At 39.3% G+C, this 14,278-nt stretch overlaps 1 protein-coding gene across 3 annotated transcripts in view; it reads left to right on the top strand.

Moving 5' to 3' along the window:
- Window positions 1-12: 12 nt before the first annotated feature.
- CMC1 (C-X9-C motif containing 1) overlaps window positions 13-14,278 on the top strand; it is a 52,131-nt gene continuing 37,865 nt past the window's right edge. For 2 of the 3 annotated variants that reach the window (XR_012672626.1, XM_075143383.1), the window contains exons 1-2: window positions 39-214; window positions 12,023-12,115. Coding sequence is in view for 1 of the 3 variants with exons in the window: in XM_075143383.1 (XP_074999484.1) it covers window positions 190-214; window positions 12,023-12,115 (118 nt within the window). In the remaining 2 variants the exon portion in view is untranslated. Of the gene's footprint in view, window positions 215-12,022; window positions 12,116-14,278 lie in introns of all 3 variants that reach the window. The other variant, XR_012672625.1, reaches the window with a different exon arrangement.

Below are 14,278 nucleotides of genomic sequence, written 5' to 3'. Positions count from 1 at the left end.
TGGCGCATGCGCCTTGCCCTCCTCGGCGCGCGCCCCCGCCTGCTTTCAACGCCCTTCGCCTTGCGCGCGCCTACCCCCGCTCTCTGCCCGGTGCGGGGAAGAGGAGGGTGGGGCTCGGCTGCGCCGCGCCTGCGCGGCAGGGGCTGGTTGCGCAATGTGCGCAGCTGCCGCCGTAGCGTGGAGCCACAGATGGAGCCTCCCCCTGGCGCCGCAGGTAGGGGCGGCCGCCGCACGCGCTGGCGGGCGGCGGCGGAGCGCCCCCCCCCCCCCCCCCCCCCCCTTCCCTTCCCCCTCCCCTCCGCTGCCGCCTCGGCCCGCCGCCGCCCGCCTCGCCAGGGCTTCCTGTGGGAAATCCCCACCGCTGCCTCCTCACACACGCCGGCGAGGAGAGCGGGTCGAGCTGTGCCGCCGGCGGGTGCTGGGGAGGGCTACCCTGAGGGGCTTGGCCCGCGCTCCGCGAGCCTGGGCGGGCGGGGGCTGCCCCGCCGCCGCAGCGGGCTCCTGGCGCCCTCCGGGCAGCGCTTTCCCCGCCGCGTCCTCCCGCCTTGCCTCCAGCCGCGGCCGTGACCTCCGACGGCAAGACGCGGGGCGCGGCGCCCGGCCTCGCCTCAGCGGCGGCGCAGGCTGCTCCGGGGCGTCGAGGTGCCCGCGGGGCCTTGCCGCCACCTGGCCTGCTGTAGTCTCCCTGCCTGGGAAACAAATGTAAAGGCAAAATACCAAGGTTATGTGGTCCTCGGCTCCGTGTGACCAAGATCTTGTCCGAAGAGTTGCCACCACGTATCCTCAGAAATGAGTTTAAGCCCGTGTCCTTACACCCACGTAATATTCACTCATCCGCCCTGTTCCTGAGGCAGCTGCCTTCAGCTGGGTACGTTGGTATTAAAAGGCCAATCCCCCAGCAGAACAAACCCAGCAAGGCATTGGTATGTGTCAGCTAATGCAAGGATTTGAGGCACCTGTAGTTGGTGATGAACTGCAGCAGTTGTGACTGTGCACCGCGGTCTGTGTGGTCTGCGGCTGCCTTCTTCAAGAGCTGAAGGATGCCAGCAAAGGCCAAGCTCTTGATTTCTGATGGAAACCTGTCCTGGGCCTGGCTCTCCAGGCCCTCCAAACAAGGCTTTCATAGAGTCATCAAGTTCTGTTGATTATATCATCTAAGCATTCATGTGTTATTAAATTATTCATGTGTTATAAAAATTACCGCTGCATTTCAGGTGGTGGTTGTTCATCTACAGTGTAATTTTGCTCCCAGTTGTCCTTTGGAAAAAGTCTAGTTATTACACTAGCTCAATTCAAGCTGTTGCACGTTCAGTGTATAGCAAAAAGGATATCTCCAAATACTAAAGTTCATCAGTGTTCTGCTTCCCTTATTATGTCTATAATGACATTATATGTCCCTCCTAATCCATGTTGTAGTTGTATGTTAACTGTGGTAGGACTACTGAGGAGGTACTTTGGGTACGTGTTGCATGACACCAATACTGAGATTCATCTGCTGAGCAGTGGCATTGCTTACTGATGCCTCTCTAAATCTGCTGCCTTGTTATCCAGTATCTTTTGCTTACCTGCCCCCCACCATCAGTCCCTGCCTGTTACGGCTCTGTTGAAAACTTCAGAATGGGAACTAAAAGCAGAGATGTCTAAGTGAGGTTGTAGAGAAACTGGAACAATAGCTGCAAGAGGTGTGAGCTGCCCTGTTCATATCAGTAAGGTGTTAACTCAGAGACCTCCGTGGGGTAGTTTTGAATGTCATCATTGTTAACTGCTTCTTGGCTCACATATGAGAAAAAAGAGGGAGAATCACAGTTTAGTAAATTGCTAACCGTGACTGATGCTTCGTTTTATGGTCACAAAAGACACAAATATTCTCGTGGCTTTGCCAGGCAGTAGGGAGTGAATATCAAGGAGTCCTCTGAAGCTCAGAATGTAGAACCTGTGAATTATGTCGTGATTTGTATGGGAAGAGTTTTTTGACAGCCACAGTTTGGGAAGGAACCGTGACTGTGTCAGTAGGTGGTTGCATCCAGTAAATAAACCGGTAGATAAATCTGTTGACAAAATTTTGTTACACTATTTTGTTTTATCTTTCTTCAGAATGAGCTCAGCATTGAAGTTGATTTTTGTATGCAGCACTTCCAAAACTCTGTAGGATGCTGTTTTCAGTAGAAAGGTCTTTTTTTTTCATGTGCACTTGGTTATAGCTGTCATTTTTGGATGGTGATGGTCTGGATCCCTAGTCGAAGATTCACAAATGTGGAAAGAGAAAAGTAAGGTTATAGATAAGTAGCTTAGATATACAATACAGGTTTTGGTATCTACCCTGAACATTTTTTGGGGTCTTAAAAACAGGTTGAAGACGGATTTAATAATTTTCCTAAGCTACTTAAAATGTCTGTTTCTTACTGTCATGTGGAAATCTAGGTTGTTAAATATAGCAGTAGTATATCAGTGGAAGGAGAGAATTGGGCTTGCAGAATGGTGGTGACTTGTTTCAAAGTGGCATGGACAGTAAGACAGAGCTAGAAGAATGTACTGAAAGGAATGAAATTACAGCTTCAAAAGATAGAAAGGAAAAAATAATGGAGGATAAAGCAATGTTGAATTTAAAGGGCAAAAATATATAAGTAAAAGGAACAACAGTTTCAGTTTTAATTAAACTTCTTTTAGATAATATTTGTGATTAAGAACATAAGTTGCCACCATCAAGAAGCAAGTTGAATGAGAATGACCTTTTTGATACTCTTAGTGTCTTTGACCTATGTTGGGAACATGAAGGGAAAAGATAATTGTGATTTCCTGAAGTTGTTTGACAGCACATTTTAGAGAACTGTTCTGGGAAGAGAACTAAAAAATGAAAGATGTATTGGGACGCTCCAATGAGTTTTATAATAGTAAGTGGTTTGAAAGGATTCTTTAGAGTTTAAAATCCAGAATAACATCTGCAGTCCTTGTGTTAAGGTAACCAAAAGGCTTTCAGCCTTCGTGTCAGAACACCTCATGCTCTGCAACTTTTGAAAACACTGGTGTGTTTTGATCATAGCCATGATGTTAGTTTCTAAAGTCTTCATTTGTTTGTATTATACATACTGATTGTTCATTAAATACATAGGTACAGAAATCAAAGGTAGGCAATGTTTTTTCTTAATCCTTACTTCCAGTTAAAAAAAAATAGCAGGAAGAATGGTATTTGGTCCTGTTATTCAAAAGCCTTGCTCTTAATTTGTGTGTGGTGTTCCTTATTTGAAATTAAAGTTGTCAATTGTATCTTGAAAGGAGTGGTTAAAGAGCTCAAGTCCTCAAGGAGTTTGGGCAGATTTTTTTTTAATGGAACTTTCATTTGTGATTTACGTTGTTTTTCTTTACACCTTATCACACAATTCTGAAAATTAGCAAAGAGGAGTATGTAGTGCTGTAGCCACCGATTAGTGTTATTTGACATGGTGGGAAATCTTAGGTGGTTAGCATAATAATAATTGGGGGGTTTCATTGGTTGTTAAATTTTTCTGCATCCCTTCATCCAGATGCTGGATACTTTGCTCTTTTTATGTAGGTTTTACCTGTTACTCATCTCTTGTTTCTGATGCAAATTATTCCGCAATTCTTGAGGTCATGGCTTAGCTCTATTTTATGTGGTCTGTTTGGTTTATATACTTCAGATAGTTTGTGATTTTTGCAGGACATTTCTCTATTTCTTGCTCCAGGTGGAAGTAAGCAGTAAATTCTTGGGCAACATCCACTGTCAGTTAAAAAGGGGTAGAAGAAATAGGGATTGTAGACTTCAGACAAGAGGTGCTCGAAAGTTTGGGCTTCGCTTAAAAAGTGTGGAACCCTGTGTGTAGGAATGCAGTTGTATCTGTGTTGTTACTATATTTTTGCTGTCCCAGAAAAAACCCAAAATGTGTATTTGGTTGCTGAAATACTGCTGCATGGTGTCTTTGTTTAAGTGACAGAAAGTTGTGTTGAGCATTTTAAATCAGTTACCAAGCGAGGCATTCAGAAGCTTTACGATGGCGGAATTAAGGCTGTCTGTGCTACTTTACTCCTTGGCCAGTCCATGGCCAAGTTGGTACTGACTTTGTGTTTTGTGCATTTTGCTGGAATCCTCATCTACAGTTGTCAGAAGGGATTTGAGGTGGGGTGGGGTGTTCCCCTTATAGGTAGCTCACACCCTAGGTTTTCCTAACTGGCAGGTCTGTCATACTTGAACAATAGTTCAGGCTCGATGTTAATGAACCTGCATTATTTTCAGTAGTAAATACTAAGCCCTGGTCTGTAATTAATTCTTCGGGCCCTCTAACTGGCTCTGCTGTGTGATCAAGAGTGTAAAAAAATCTTGTGTCAAAAGTCTTCACAAGCAACTTCAGGCTTGGCTTTACTTCTTACTCAGTAGATGTATGAGCATTTGCAATCTGCATGTAATTAACAAATAAGTGTGCTTTGTCAGGTCTGTTTTTCCTTTTCTTTCTAGATATTACAGACTTGCTGTAATATAGCCATTGTTCATTTTTAGCAAACAGGCTTGTCAGTATTCTCGTAATCCAGTACTGCCATATTGCAAGAATACGAGCCCCAAAGCAAAATGTAAGATAACAAATTCAGCCAGTGAAAAAGGTGAAAATTGACTTTGAGGTGATGATAGAATGGTGAGAAGTTAAAGCTTTGGAAATTTTCCCTAGTGTTGTCATCCCTGCACTCCATCTTAATTTAAAATGATGTCAGTATTAGATAGAAAGATCTCAAAATCTGTAACTTTTTAAATACAAAGAAATTTATTCATACACATTTAAAGAAAAAAAAAAAGGTTGCTGCGGAGAGAAGCTGCACTGATCAGCCTCTTTTGCTTTTAAATCAAGGTTTCAGGATATCACGTATGTTATTTCCCTTGGATTATAACACTTCTGTCACTTCATGTTGTCCTTCTATACTTTAAAACCTTAGGAGAGAGAAAAGTACTTAAGACTCTAGTTCTTATGCAAACACCTATGTGCAAATGAAATTACCAAACTCAGTAGCATTTCACTTCTGCATAAAGATGTTTGGTCCTGATCCATCATCAATCAGTTCACACTGGATGTTTTTGATAAAATCCATTACCTTTAACAGGATCCTGAATGTTTTTGTGGGACCGAGGTTACAAAGCAGTATGCTGAAATGATTTGTCACTTTGGCCCCATGAAACTCTTGGCAGTAAGGGCACAGGAGCCCCCTCACAGGCTACAGGATTGGGTACTTAAAGTATTAATTACATTGATACATAAAATTACAATTGTAAGAAAAAAACTTAGATTTTAGAAACATATGGTTTTTTCCTCCTATGACTTTAATGGGTCTACCTTTAAATTAATTTGTTCTGATGTGTGACTTAGTGTTTTAGAATAGAGGTTTTAAGTAGTTGATAATACATTCAATTATACAGACTTCTTTGATAACTGTTTTTATGATACACATGCACGAATGAATTCGCAAGAATTAACGTAAGATTGGTAACTTTTATTTAATACAAAATGGGTAAGCCAGGCAGAATAAAGGAGATGAAAATTTTGAGTTGAATCCATTCTTTTCCTGGAGAAGTAGTAAGCTATAATTATCTTTGCCCATTCAAAATACTGTTACGAGTACACTAAAATAAATCTGAAATGGTTTTTGAAAAAACTGAACCTCTAGAGCCAATAGTCTGATTGATGAAAGGAATGTTTGCCAATAAGCATGCAATTAACACAGTGCTGCTACTTCTGTTATTAATAACAGTGTACTTTTTCAGTGTAGTTTTATAATTAGCTCATAGGCAAGTGTTTTAAAACAAAATTTTGGAATGAAACAGAGTATTTACAGCACAGAAATAATTTTTACCGTGATATGAAAAATAGCTGAATCCCCAAAATTAATGCAGTTACGTAACTTCGCTATAAACTTGTTATTCATTCTCCAGCCCATCTTAAGTGTTATTTATACTATAGATCTGCATATGGAAAAAATGAGAGAATGGCTGGTAAACTCAAGTTGAGTAGGCTCATCACAGATGAAGACAAGACCTTCCCTTCCAGGAAAAGAACTGTGTTACACTTCTTTAGAGTGGAGATTTTCTTTAAATGTGGTGTAAGTTAAATAATGGGAATTCTGCATGTATGTTCTTGTTTTTCTTCACTGAAATAACTATTATTTCTGCTACTGAAGTTTTCGTTGATACTTTTTCAAGTTCTATTTCTTAGCTTAAAAAAGAAAGGCATCTTAGAAATCTATCCACTGACAACTGCTTATCTTTGATAGCAGCTGGTAGGAAAAAAAATAGTAAGGTGTATTTAAAAAAAAAGTCCCTTTTATGGCTCCACATTTCTGAACCAAGGCCCCAAAATAATGAAAGCGATTATTTTAAAATGTTTATATTTTGAAGAGTGTTATGTTTTTTAACTTGGATTCTTGAACCTTGACTGAACTTTCTACAACATTTTTGCTAGTAAATAACATAACTGATGTCTAAAAGTTAATGTAACTGACTTCAAGAAAAACATGAGGTATAACAGTTGCTAATGAAAATGTTAAAAACTTACAAAAACTTTCTCTAGTCTTCATATGTATTGTGAGTCTTTCTGAAATAGCTATAATATTTAAAGTACTACTTTGAGCTGTTTTTTTAAAATGTGCATACATAAACTGAACCAAGAAAATCCAAATTACAGGTTGTATAATGAGAAATGCATGTTTCAGAAACACTTACTGGAATGGTTTGACTCGCTTCCTCTTGGATGCAGAAGGTATGAGGCTTCTATAAATATCTGGATAGACAAGTTTTCAACTTTTTCTCAACTTTTTCTGAGTAATCAGTTTCCCTGCTACCTGAAGTCATGAGAGAGATGAAAGCAGAGCTGTAAACATCCAGCAGTTTTGTCAGTTAGTGACAAAAGGGTGAATAAGTCAGTTACCAGCTGTGTTGAATGAACAGGGGAGATGATACGACTTTTCTCAGGACACTTTTCTAGGAAAGCTTTTGTCTTGCTATCCCCTTTTTGTGTAATAGTCTTCTAATGAATATGACAAGCTGCTGCAGTCACTTTTGTTACTAGGACTGTAAAGCAGCTTTGTGTTTCATTCTCCTCTTGTCCTCTTAAAGGTCTGCTGCCTACAGCACAGGTCTACACTGTGGTGCTCTTTCTCTCAAGGCCTTCCTGGATCCTGTGGTCAGAGGCTAGGAAGCCAGGAGAGTATTCACAATCCGTTTTCCCAGCTTGCATACGGAGTGAATTTGATGTGTATTCTGTGCTGTTCTAGTGGTTGTGACGCTCTCGTTCCTATTGATGCATTTATTTCCTGATTTTTTTTTTTTGGTCATTTTTGCAAAAATAATGAAAACCGTTAAACGGAATGGCTGTGGTCCTTGGCCTTCCATGGCAATAAATAGCTTTTGCAGCTGAGGGTTTTGATCAACCACAGAAAACTATTACAATTGTAGTCTTGTGCCCTACATATTGTATGCAACCAGAGAACCGTTTCAAGCATTGAGATTTGCCAAAACCCACAGATTTTATTTGTAAAAAAAAAAAAAAAGTCTTAAATGTATTCTTGGTGTTTTGCTGAATGGGGATATGTCCCAGTTTAGTAATCTCTCTCTCCTTTCTTTAATTCTTTACACTAGGCTGAGGTGGTACGGAAAACAGTATCTCTTCCGCAGAGATATTGCATTTTCTGTAGTTTTCTGCCCTTCTGTCTTTTTTTTTCTGGCAACTGCAAGCTTATAACCTCTATACCCATTCTTTGTCCTCTTCTCTGTTCCTCGTCCCCACGAGGAGCAGCAGTATTCTGGAATGTGCTGATCTCTTTCTTTAGGAAACATTTAGTAGTTTCACCACACAGATTCCTTGGCTGTAGCGTTATTCACATTTTCAAGGAGCTAGTGACTTAGATGCTGTGACACCTGCAAGCCTGCATTTGATTTTAATTCTGGCTTAACTTCTTTGTATATTTTTACAAAATACTTAGTTTTTACTGTTATTGTGTTTAGTCTGCTTTTTGTAACCTTTGCTGAATTAGCTTGTGTTCATCCATCTGTCCCTTGTGATGTTTGATGGTACTAGCAAATTTCAACAGAATATAAGGTTAAGGTAAAGATAGGATCTCAGAATATTAAGTTACTCTAACAAACATGCCTGAGTTTTGGCTGGCAAGGAGAGAAGGAAAAGCTGCTGCTAACATTTGTCTGGCCCTCTGGAAGCTGAAAGGTAGCGTATTCTTGTTGGTTCTCTTTGCAGCCAAAGGCCGTGATCATCTCAGCCAGCCTACCTAGAAGACCAGGCAAAGTGTGTGGAGGATGTGAGTGGGAACCAAAGGTATCAGCTTTCAAATGCAGAAGGCAAACTGTAGGAAAATACACTTCTTGCTTGTCTGGGGGTAATTTTATTGATGTTTTGAAAATAAAATAAACCAGTAGTAGGTCTGTTGTAATGCAGATTCTTCTGTAGGGACGAGTCTGCAGCAAATCTGGTATTAGAATAAGAATTATCTTTCTTAGTGCAGAATAGTGAACTTTGAAAAGGGGAAAAAAGTACTTATTATTCTAGAAACTGTAATATAGTTGAAAAAAAGCAAAAGGAATTGATGGTTTCACATCATGGCTGTCTCATGTTTTTTGATGAAGTCTTGCTTCTGAGGTGTTGTTTCTTTGAAAGTTCTTGCCATGTATGTTACTGCAGAGCTGATTAGGTTGGATTGGTGATGATCTCCTTGCAAGTGCTTATACATTGGTCTCAGAAATGCAGTTACTCTGCACATAAACATATTTTTCTAGCTGGTATCCAGTATTGTTAATGTTTGTGCCTTATTTCTCTTTAAATTTTGTATAAATGTTAGGGATACCAACTTCATTAAAATGTTTTAAGATCCTTGAAGAAAAATAACTGTAATTGTAATGCCATGGATAGTTTAGAATCAAGGAAGAATATTAAAATATTTGAGATGTTACAGTTGAAACTCATGAGTAGATACAGTACTGCCCAAACTAAACATCTGCATTTGAGCTATTTGGAGAGGTGGTTGCACCCAGATGCATAAAACTACCTCTTAGACATTATAAGATGATTTGAATTGCTTGTGCTTTTCTTTTCATGGTTTAAAAACTGATACTTACGAACTAACTTTCTTTTAAGAACTGTAGATGTTTCATTTATACTCTTGAATAATTACTTTTGCATTACCGTTATAGCTCTCTTCTGATTCTTTGTACTGGATGCTGCCCTGTGTCCTGATGTGCCCTCTCCTTCCTGCATTTTCAGCCTCTGCAGGTCTGACAACGTGGGACTAAGATGAGGCAGTTTGCCTGGAGCACAGCTCTGTCATGGTTCTGGTTGAGCTGGTGTTAACACCAGTACAGCTACTTCTTGCTATCAGTCTTATGCCCCTTTCCTTCTGAAAAATCAAACAGAAAATTGGGTGCTTAAGCTAAGATAAAACCCGAAAATCCTTTTTGACTGTTCTGTGCTAACAGGGACGCCTTCTCTTTTTTTTTTTTTTTTTTCCTTTTGAGGATGCCCCTGTCCCGTTTCCCTTCTAGCCTTCAGTTGCATTCCTATCCGTGTCTCCTCTTGGTCAGTAGTGGGTGGCTGATCCTTGCATTGGAGCCCCGTGCTTGTTGTTGTGGGGACTGTGGATGCTTCTAGCCACCTCTGCCAGCGGGGGAAGCCCAGCCACCCTTCCCAGGCCCTAAAGACTTCAGAGCTATCCACCACATTTCCATGTATGCTGGGGTAGATACTGATGTATAAAAGTTAAATGAAGTAATTATTAGAACTCTGATAAGCAGATGTAGTTACTCCAAAGTGTAAACCAGCTGAGAAGCATTTTTTTGTGTGTATTTCTGTACACACAAAGTTAGCTTTCTGTATTGAACTGGTCACTCACTGTGTGGTTAAGTGCGTAATACTGCTCATGTGATGGGGGTGAATGAAGGCAATGGGGGACTATTAAAACTTCCTTTTTGGTGGCAGCTAGCAACCCACTTGCTTATCTGTATCCACATTCATAGATAAGCTTAGTTTCTGCCTACTCTAAGCACCAGTATAGTCAATTTAAAAAAAAAAGGGGGGGAAGCTTAGGCTATAATTTGAGCCAGTGGTGCTTATGACAGTTCAGTCTTCCTTCTTGTCCTAGTCTCACACAGTTCCCTCTCATGGGCCACTTACGCAGTTATATAGTGAACTGGATCGGAGTATTTATCTAGCTGAAAAATTGCCTGACAAAAAATTTATTTACCTTTAAACCAAGTTAACTTCTCCTTTCACCACAGGGCTGCAGAGCACATCTGTGTGGGCAGAGGGGAAACAGTGTCGTATGATCAGGAGGCAGGACTGCAGTAGTGCCAGCTTGCTTTGACTGAAGTTGTTCAAAGTAGAGCTGAGGCACGTAGCTTGGTGGTGCTGTTTCCTGCCATGTCATTCAGCTGAACTGATTTGTCCTGCTTTTTAAAAAACATGCGTAAAATTTTATGACAGCTTTGTGTTGTCTGTAACATAATAAATGCTCGGTACAGTAATTGTACTGCTATTTTGCAGAAAGTTAAAATGAAGGATATTTAATTGTGATTATTTTATCTCAGTCATGAAATCAGAGCATAGAAGCAAATCTAAGTCATGAGCTATTTGTGGTCGGCATTTTTGTTATATTTTCAGAAGACACTTTGTTTTCTTTCTTTTGCTGTAGACATTCCAAGTAAGAAATTTTTGAGGAGAAAGATAAGTCTTTAGTTCAGATTCTGTATATAGCTCATTGTAAACCTCTGTTTCGTTACCTGATTCCCCTAGTAATATCACAGATTCAATACCCTGTAACCTCATAATGTAACCTCATAGCATTGGTAAACTTTAAAACATGATGAGTTAGAAATGACTAGAGAAGTGTTAGTCTCTGTTGCCTTTTGATCTAGAAGTAACTGCAGATGCTCTGAAAAATAGATAGCGTGTGAAAGCGGTAGGTAACTTAAATTCTGCTTCTTTCCTGTCGCACTTTTAATTTCTTTCATTTCATCTAAATTTTTTTATAAGCAATTTTTAAATTAAATGGTTGTCACTCAAAATAACAGTGTATCTGACAGTGGAGTTTTCATAATGTGAGCATCACAGCTGATGCTATTCTGAAGTGTAATATCAACGTAAAAGGGTGAATAAATAGTGTGAGGAGGAAAACAGGTATTTGGTATAACTGTGTTGGACTATACAATGTTCTGAACAAATATCTTTTAAAGGGTTTTTAACTCTGAAGCTAAGAAGTAAAAAGCTGTGCTTGATAAATTCTGATCCTTTTGTTTTGAAGAAAGTGGATTTGGAAATGCAGTGTTCTTTTTCTAAATGGTCTGTGTTGTTTAACTATTCAAAATGACTACCGGTGCTCAGAGTACTGAATTCTGTTTTGAGACAACTGAAAGCAAACTGCAACTGTACTTTTAAGCGCAGAATTCAGACAGCAGCGTTTGTTCTTGTTAAGTTGAATTTCTCAATGAAAAAACTCCTAGATCCTCCATTTAAGAGGCTGCTTAGGTTTTTTTAAAGAACTGAAGTCTTCCAAGTAGCAATACAAATTTCAGGTTGTGCTGTAGTATGTGCTATATTTCTCAGCTTTAGTAAAAAACAGTAAAAAAAGCCAGTTTGTGCATTCATAGAAAAATACTAGTATCCTGAAATAAAAGTAATTCTCAACCTTTGTGCACTCTGTATGCAGACTTCTGTTTAGTAAGGCAGAGATTAGAATGTGCTGCCAGAATTTTCTCCATTATTTTTGGTTCATTGTGCACACTGAGCAGAACAGAAATATTCAGAATAATGTTCATGTTTGTGTCTGAGCAGTTCTAAATCTTGGATTTTCTTGCCTTTTGGTCTGTGTGGTCGTTCTATGGTACTTTCTGCTGCTAGTTTTTGAAAGTTTTAGTATACTAGTGTGTGTTATATAAACAGTGCTGTGTTATTTCTGTAGATTGACTTTCTCTGATGTATAGATTTAAAAATCTTTTTTTTTCCCTTTTTTTTTTATTCCTCTCTTGCAGAAGATTCTAAGCTGAGACATGTAGAAAAAGATGTTTTGATTCCACAAATAATGAGAGAGCGAGCCAAGGAGCTGTGTTCAGATAAAGTGCAAGGTAAGAGTCAAATATTCATTGGGAGATCAGATGTATTCCCTTTTGTGCCCTGAATATAATCCTTGTTTTTGAAGTCAAGTAGTCAGAGAATTAATATGTATGATCTGCATCTTATCTGTTCACTGTGAAACCAGAAGTAAAGTGTATAAATCTGCCACGTTGGCTTTGACTGGTTGGTGATGTGGACTATTTTCCAAAACGACTTGTTCTCGAGGGCTGTGGAATTCAGTGTGATTGATATAAAACTTTCTACATCTCGGTCTAGACTATATGATGCCAGAGCAATACAAGAGTTACTATATTCCTGTATGTAATATTTGATACTTACATAAATGGAGTTGCCTCCTATGAGCCTTCAGTTAGGGCCTCCTTCATTATGATAAATGTATTTAAATATTCCCAACTAACTGCATCCTTTCCCTGTCCCAATATTTTAATGATACATGCACATAAACAAACATGTGTCATTAGATAGATGTTGAAATAGGATGATGCAGTCCACCTTTGCTGTTTTCATTTTCTTTTGAAGAGTGCTGGACAGTAACTATTTAAAGTTGGGTATCACCACTTTTTCTGACACCCAACTGTTCATGTATTCCTGGAAGAAATCTGGAACTTTTTGAAGTACCAGAAAGATAGAACTACTTACGCACAGGTTAGCCGAGAATGTTGCTGTAAGAGGGATGTAAGAATGGAAAAAAAAAATTAGTCCACAGAATTATTCTATACAAGTGGCATGCTTTCAGTAGAGGGCATTTGCCTCATGTCGTCTAGATCTGTGCTCTCTAAACTTTTTTGATCGCTCACCCCATCATAAAAAATTTCTGAGCACGCAATCCCAATGTATGTATATTTAAAAGAGATTAAGAAGGATGAGATAAAGATGAAATAAACAGTACTTTAAAATAATTTTTATATTAGTTATCAATAGTACAAAAACCTTTTTTCTCTGAAAATATTACTAACAATATTTTTATTGAGAGCTATATGATTGAATATGCTTCATTATTTTTAAAAATCTCTGTTTAACACTTTGTGATACAGCAATTTGAAGGTCTGGTTCTACGTTCAGTTTATTTCAATACTTGGTTTTAATGGGTGTCATAGCTAAAAAAATACCTCACAAAGATGCGTAGATCCCAATGGAAGAAGTGCATCGTTGCCTGTAAAATCATGGTACTCATTTTTCAATCCCATCCACAAGTTTTGCAAAGGTTTTGCTTGAAATTGGGCTAGTAAGCGACCATCTTCCCTGATGTCAATCAGTTGTTCTTCCAAACTAATCGGAAGGTGTTGCATGTTTATATTTTTAACAAATAGGTTCAAAACCCACTGAAACTCTCATTTGGAAGATTGTGCTGTTAGAAAATTCTGTTTCTATCCTTTTAAAGTGTACAGATATGAGAGGTTTTTATAGGTGGCACACTCACATTGTGTTCAGCAACAAAAACAAACCAAACCAAAAATCACATAACGATGGAAACATTTCTGAACATCCGTTTTCAAAATGCTCTCTCTATAGCACAAGTTTCTTTTGAAAAGCACTTACTTCTCACTCACTGTTAAAACGTCACCTTCACCTTGAAAGGACACATTAAGTGTGTTTATTTTTTGGAAATACCTGCTAGGTAGCAAACTACTCACAGCCACCTGTCATTGCTGAAAAGGTCAGCAAATTTGGAACACTTGTCTTTTTGTAAAAAAAAAAAATGTGTACAGTTTGACCACTCTCATAAGCACTTTGCCACAAGATAACCAGCGAACCTCTGTGTGGTGCAAAGAGATTTTCATGGTCCCTCCCCATCTCATTACAAAGTCTGGTAAAGATGCTACTATTTGAAGGGATTGATTTATAAAGTTAACCACATCGATGTCATCCTCTAGCACTTTGTGCACTCCTGGCTCCAGCTTCTTTGCTGCAATAGCTCGCCTATGAGTAATGCAGTGAAGGAGTTCCACGTGCGGTGCTGTCTCTGTAACCTTACCCTGGAATCCCTTTTTTATTCCAGTCAAAGCAGCCGGTGGTTACACTTGCACAGTTTTTCCATAAAACATTGGTTTTTCTTAAAGAAGCCATTTCCCATTGAGAATATATCTTCTACGGCACATCTCTCCTTTAGCAGCTCCCCCCAAAAAAAAAGTTCTTTGTGCATTTCATTATTG

This window comes from Calonectris borealis, chromosome 2 (assembly GCF_964195595.1).
Source record: "Calonectris borealis chromosome 2, bCalBor7.hap1.2, whole genome shotgun sequence".
Taxonomy (NCBI): Eukaryota; Metazoa; Chordata; class Aves; order Procellariiformes; family Procellariidae; genus Calonectris; species Calonectris borealis.
The sequence above is the reverse complement of the archived record's forward strand: the minus strand, read 5'-3'. Positions and strand labels throughout refer to the sequence as shown.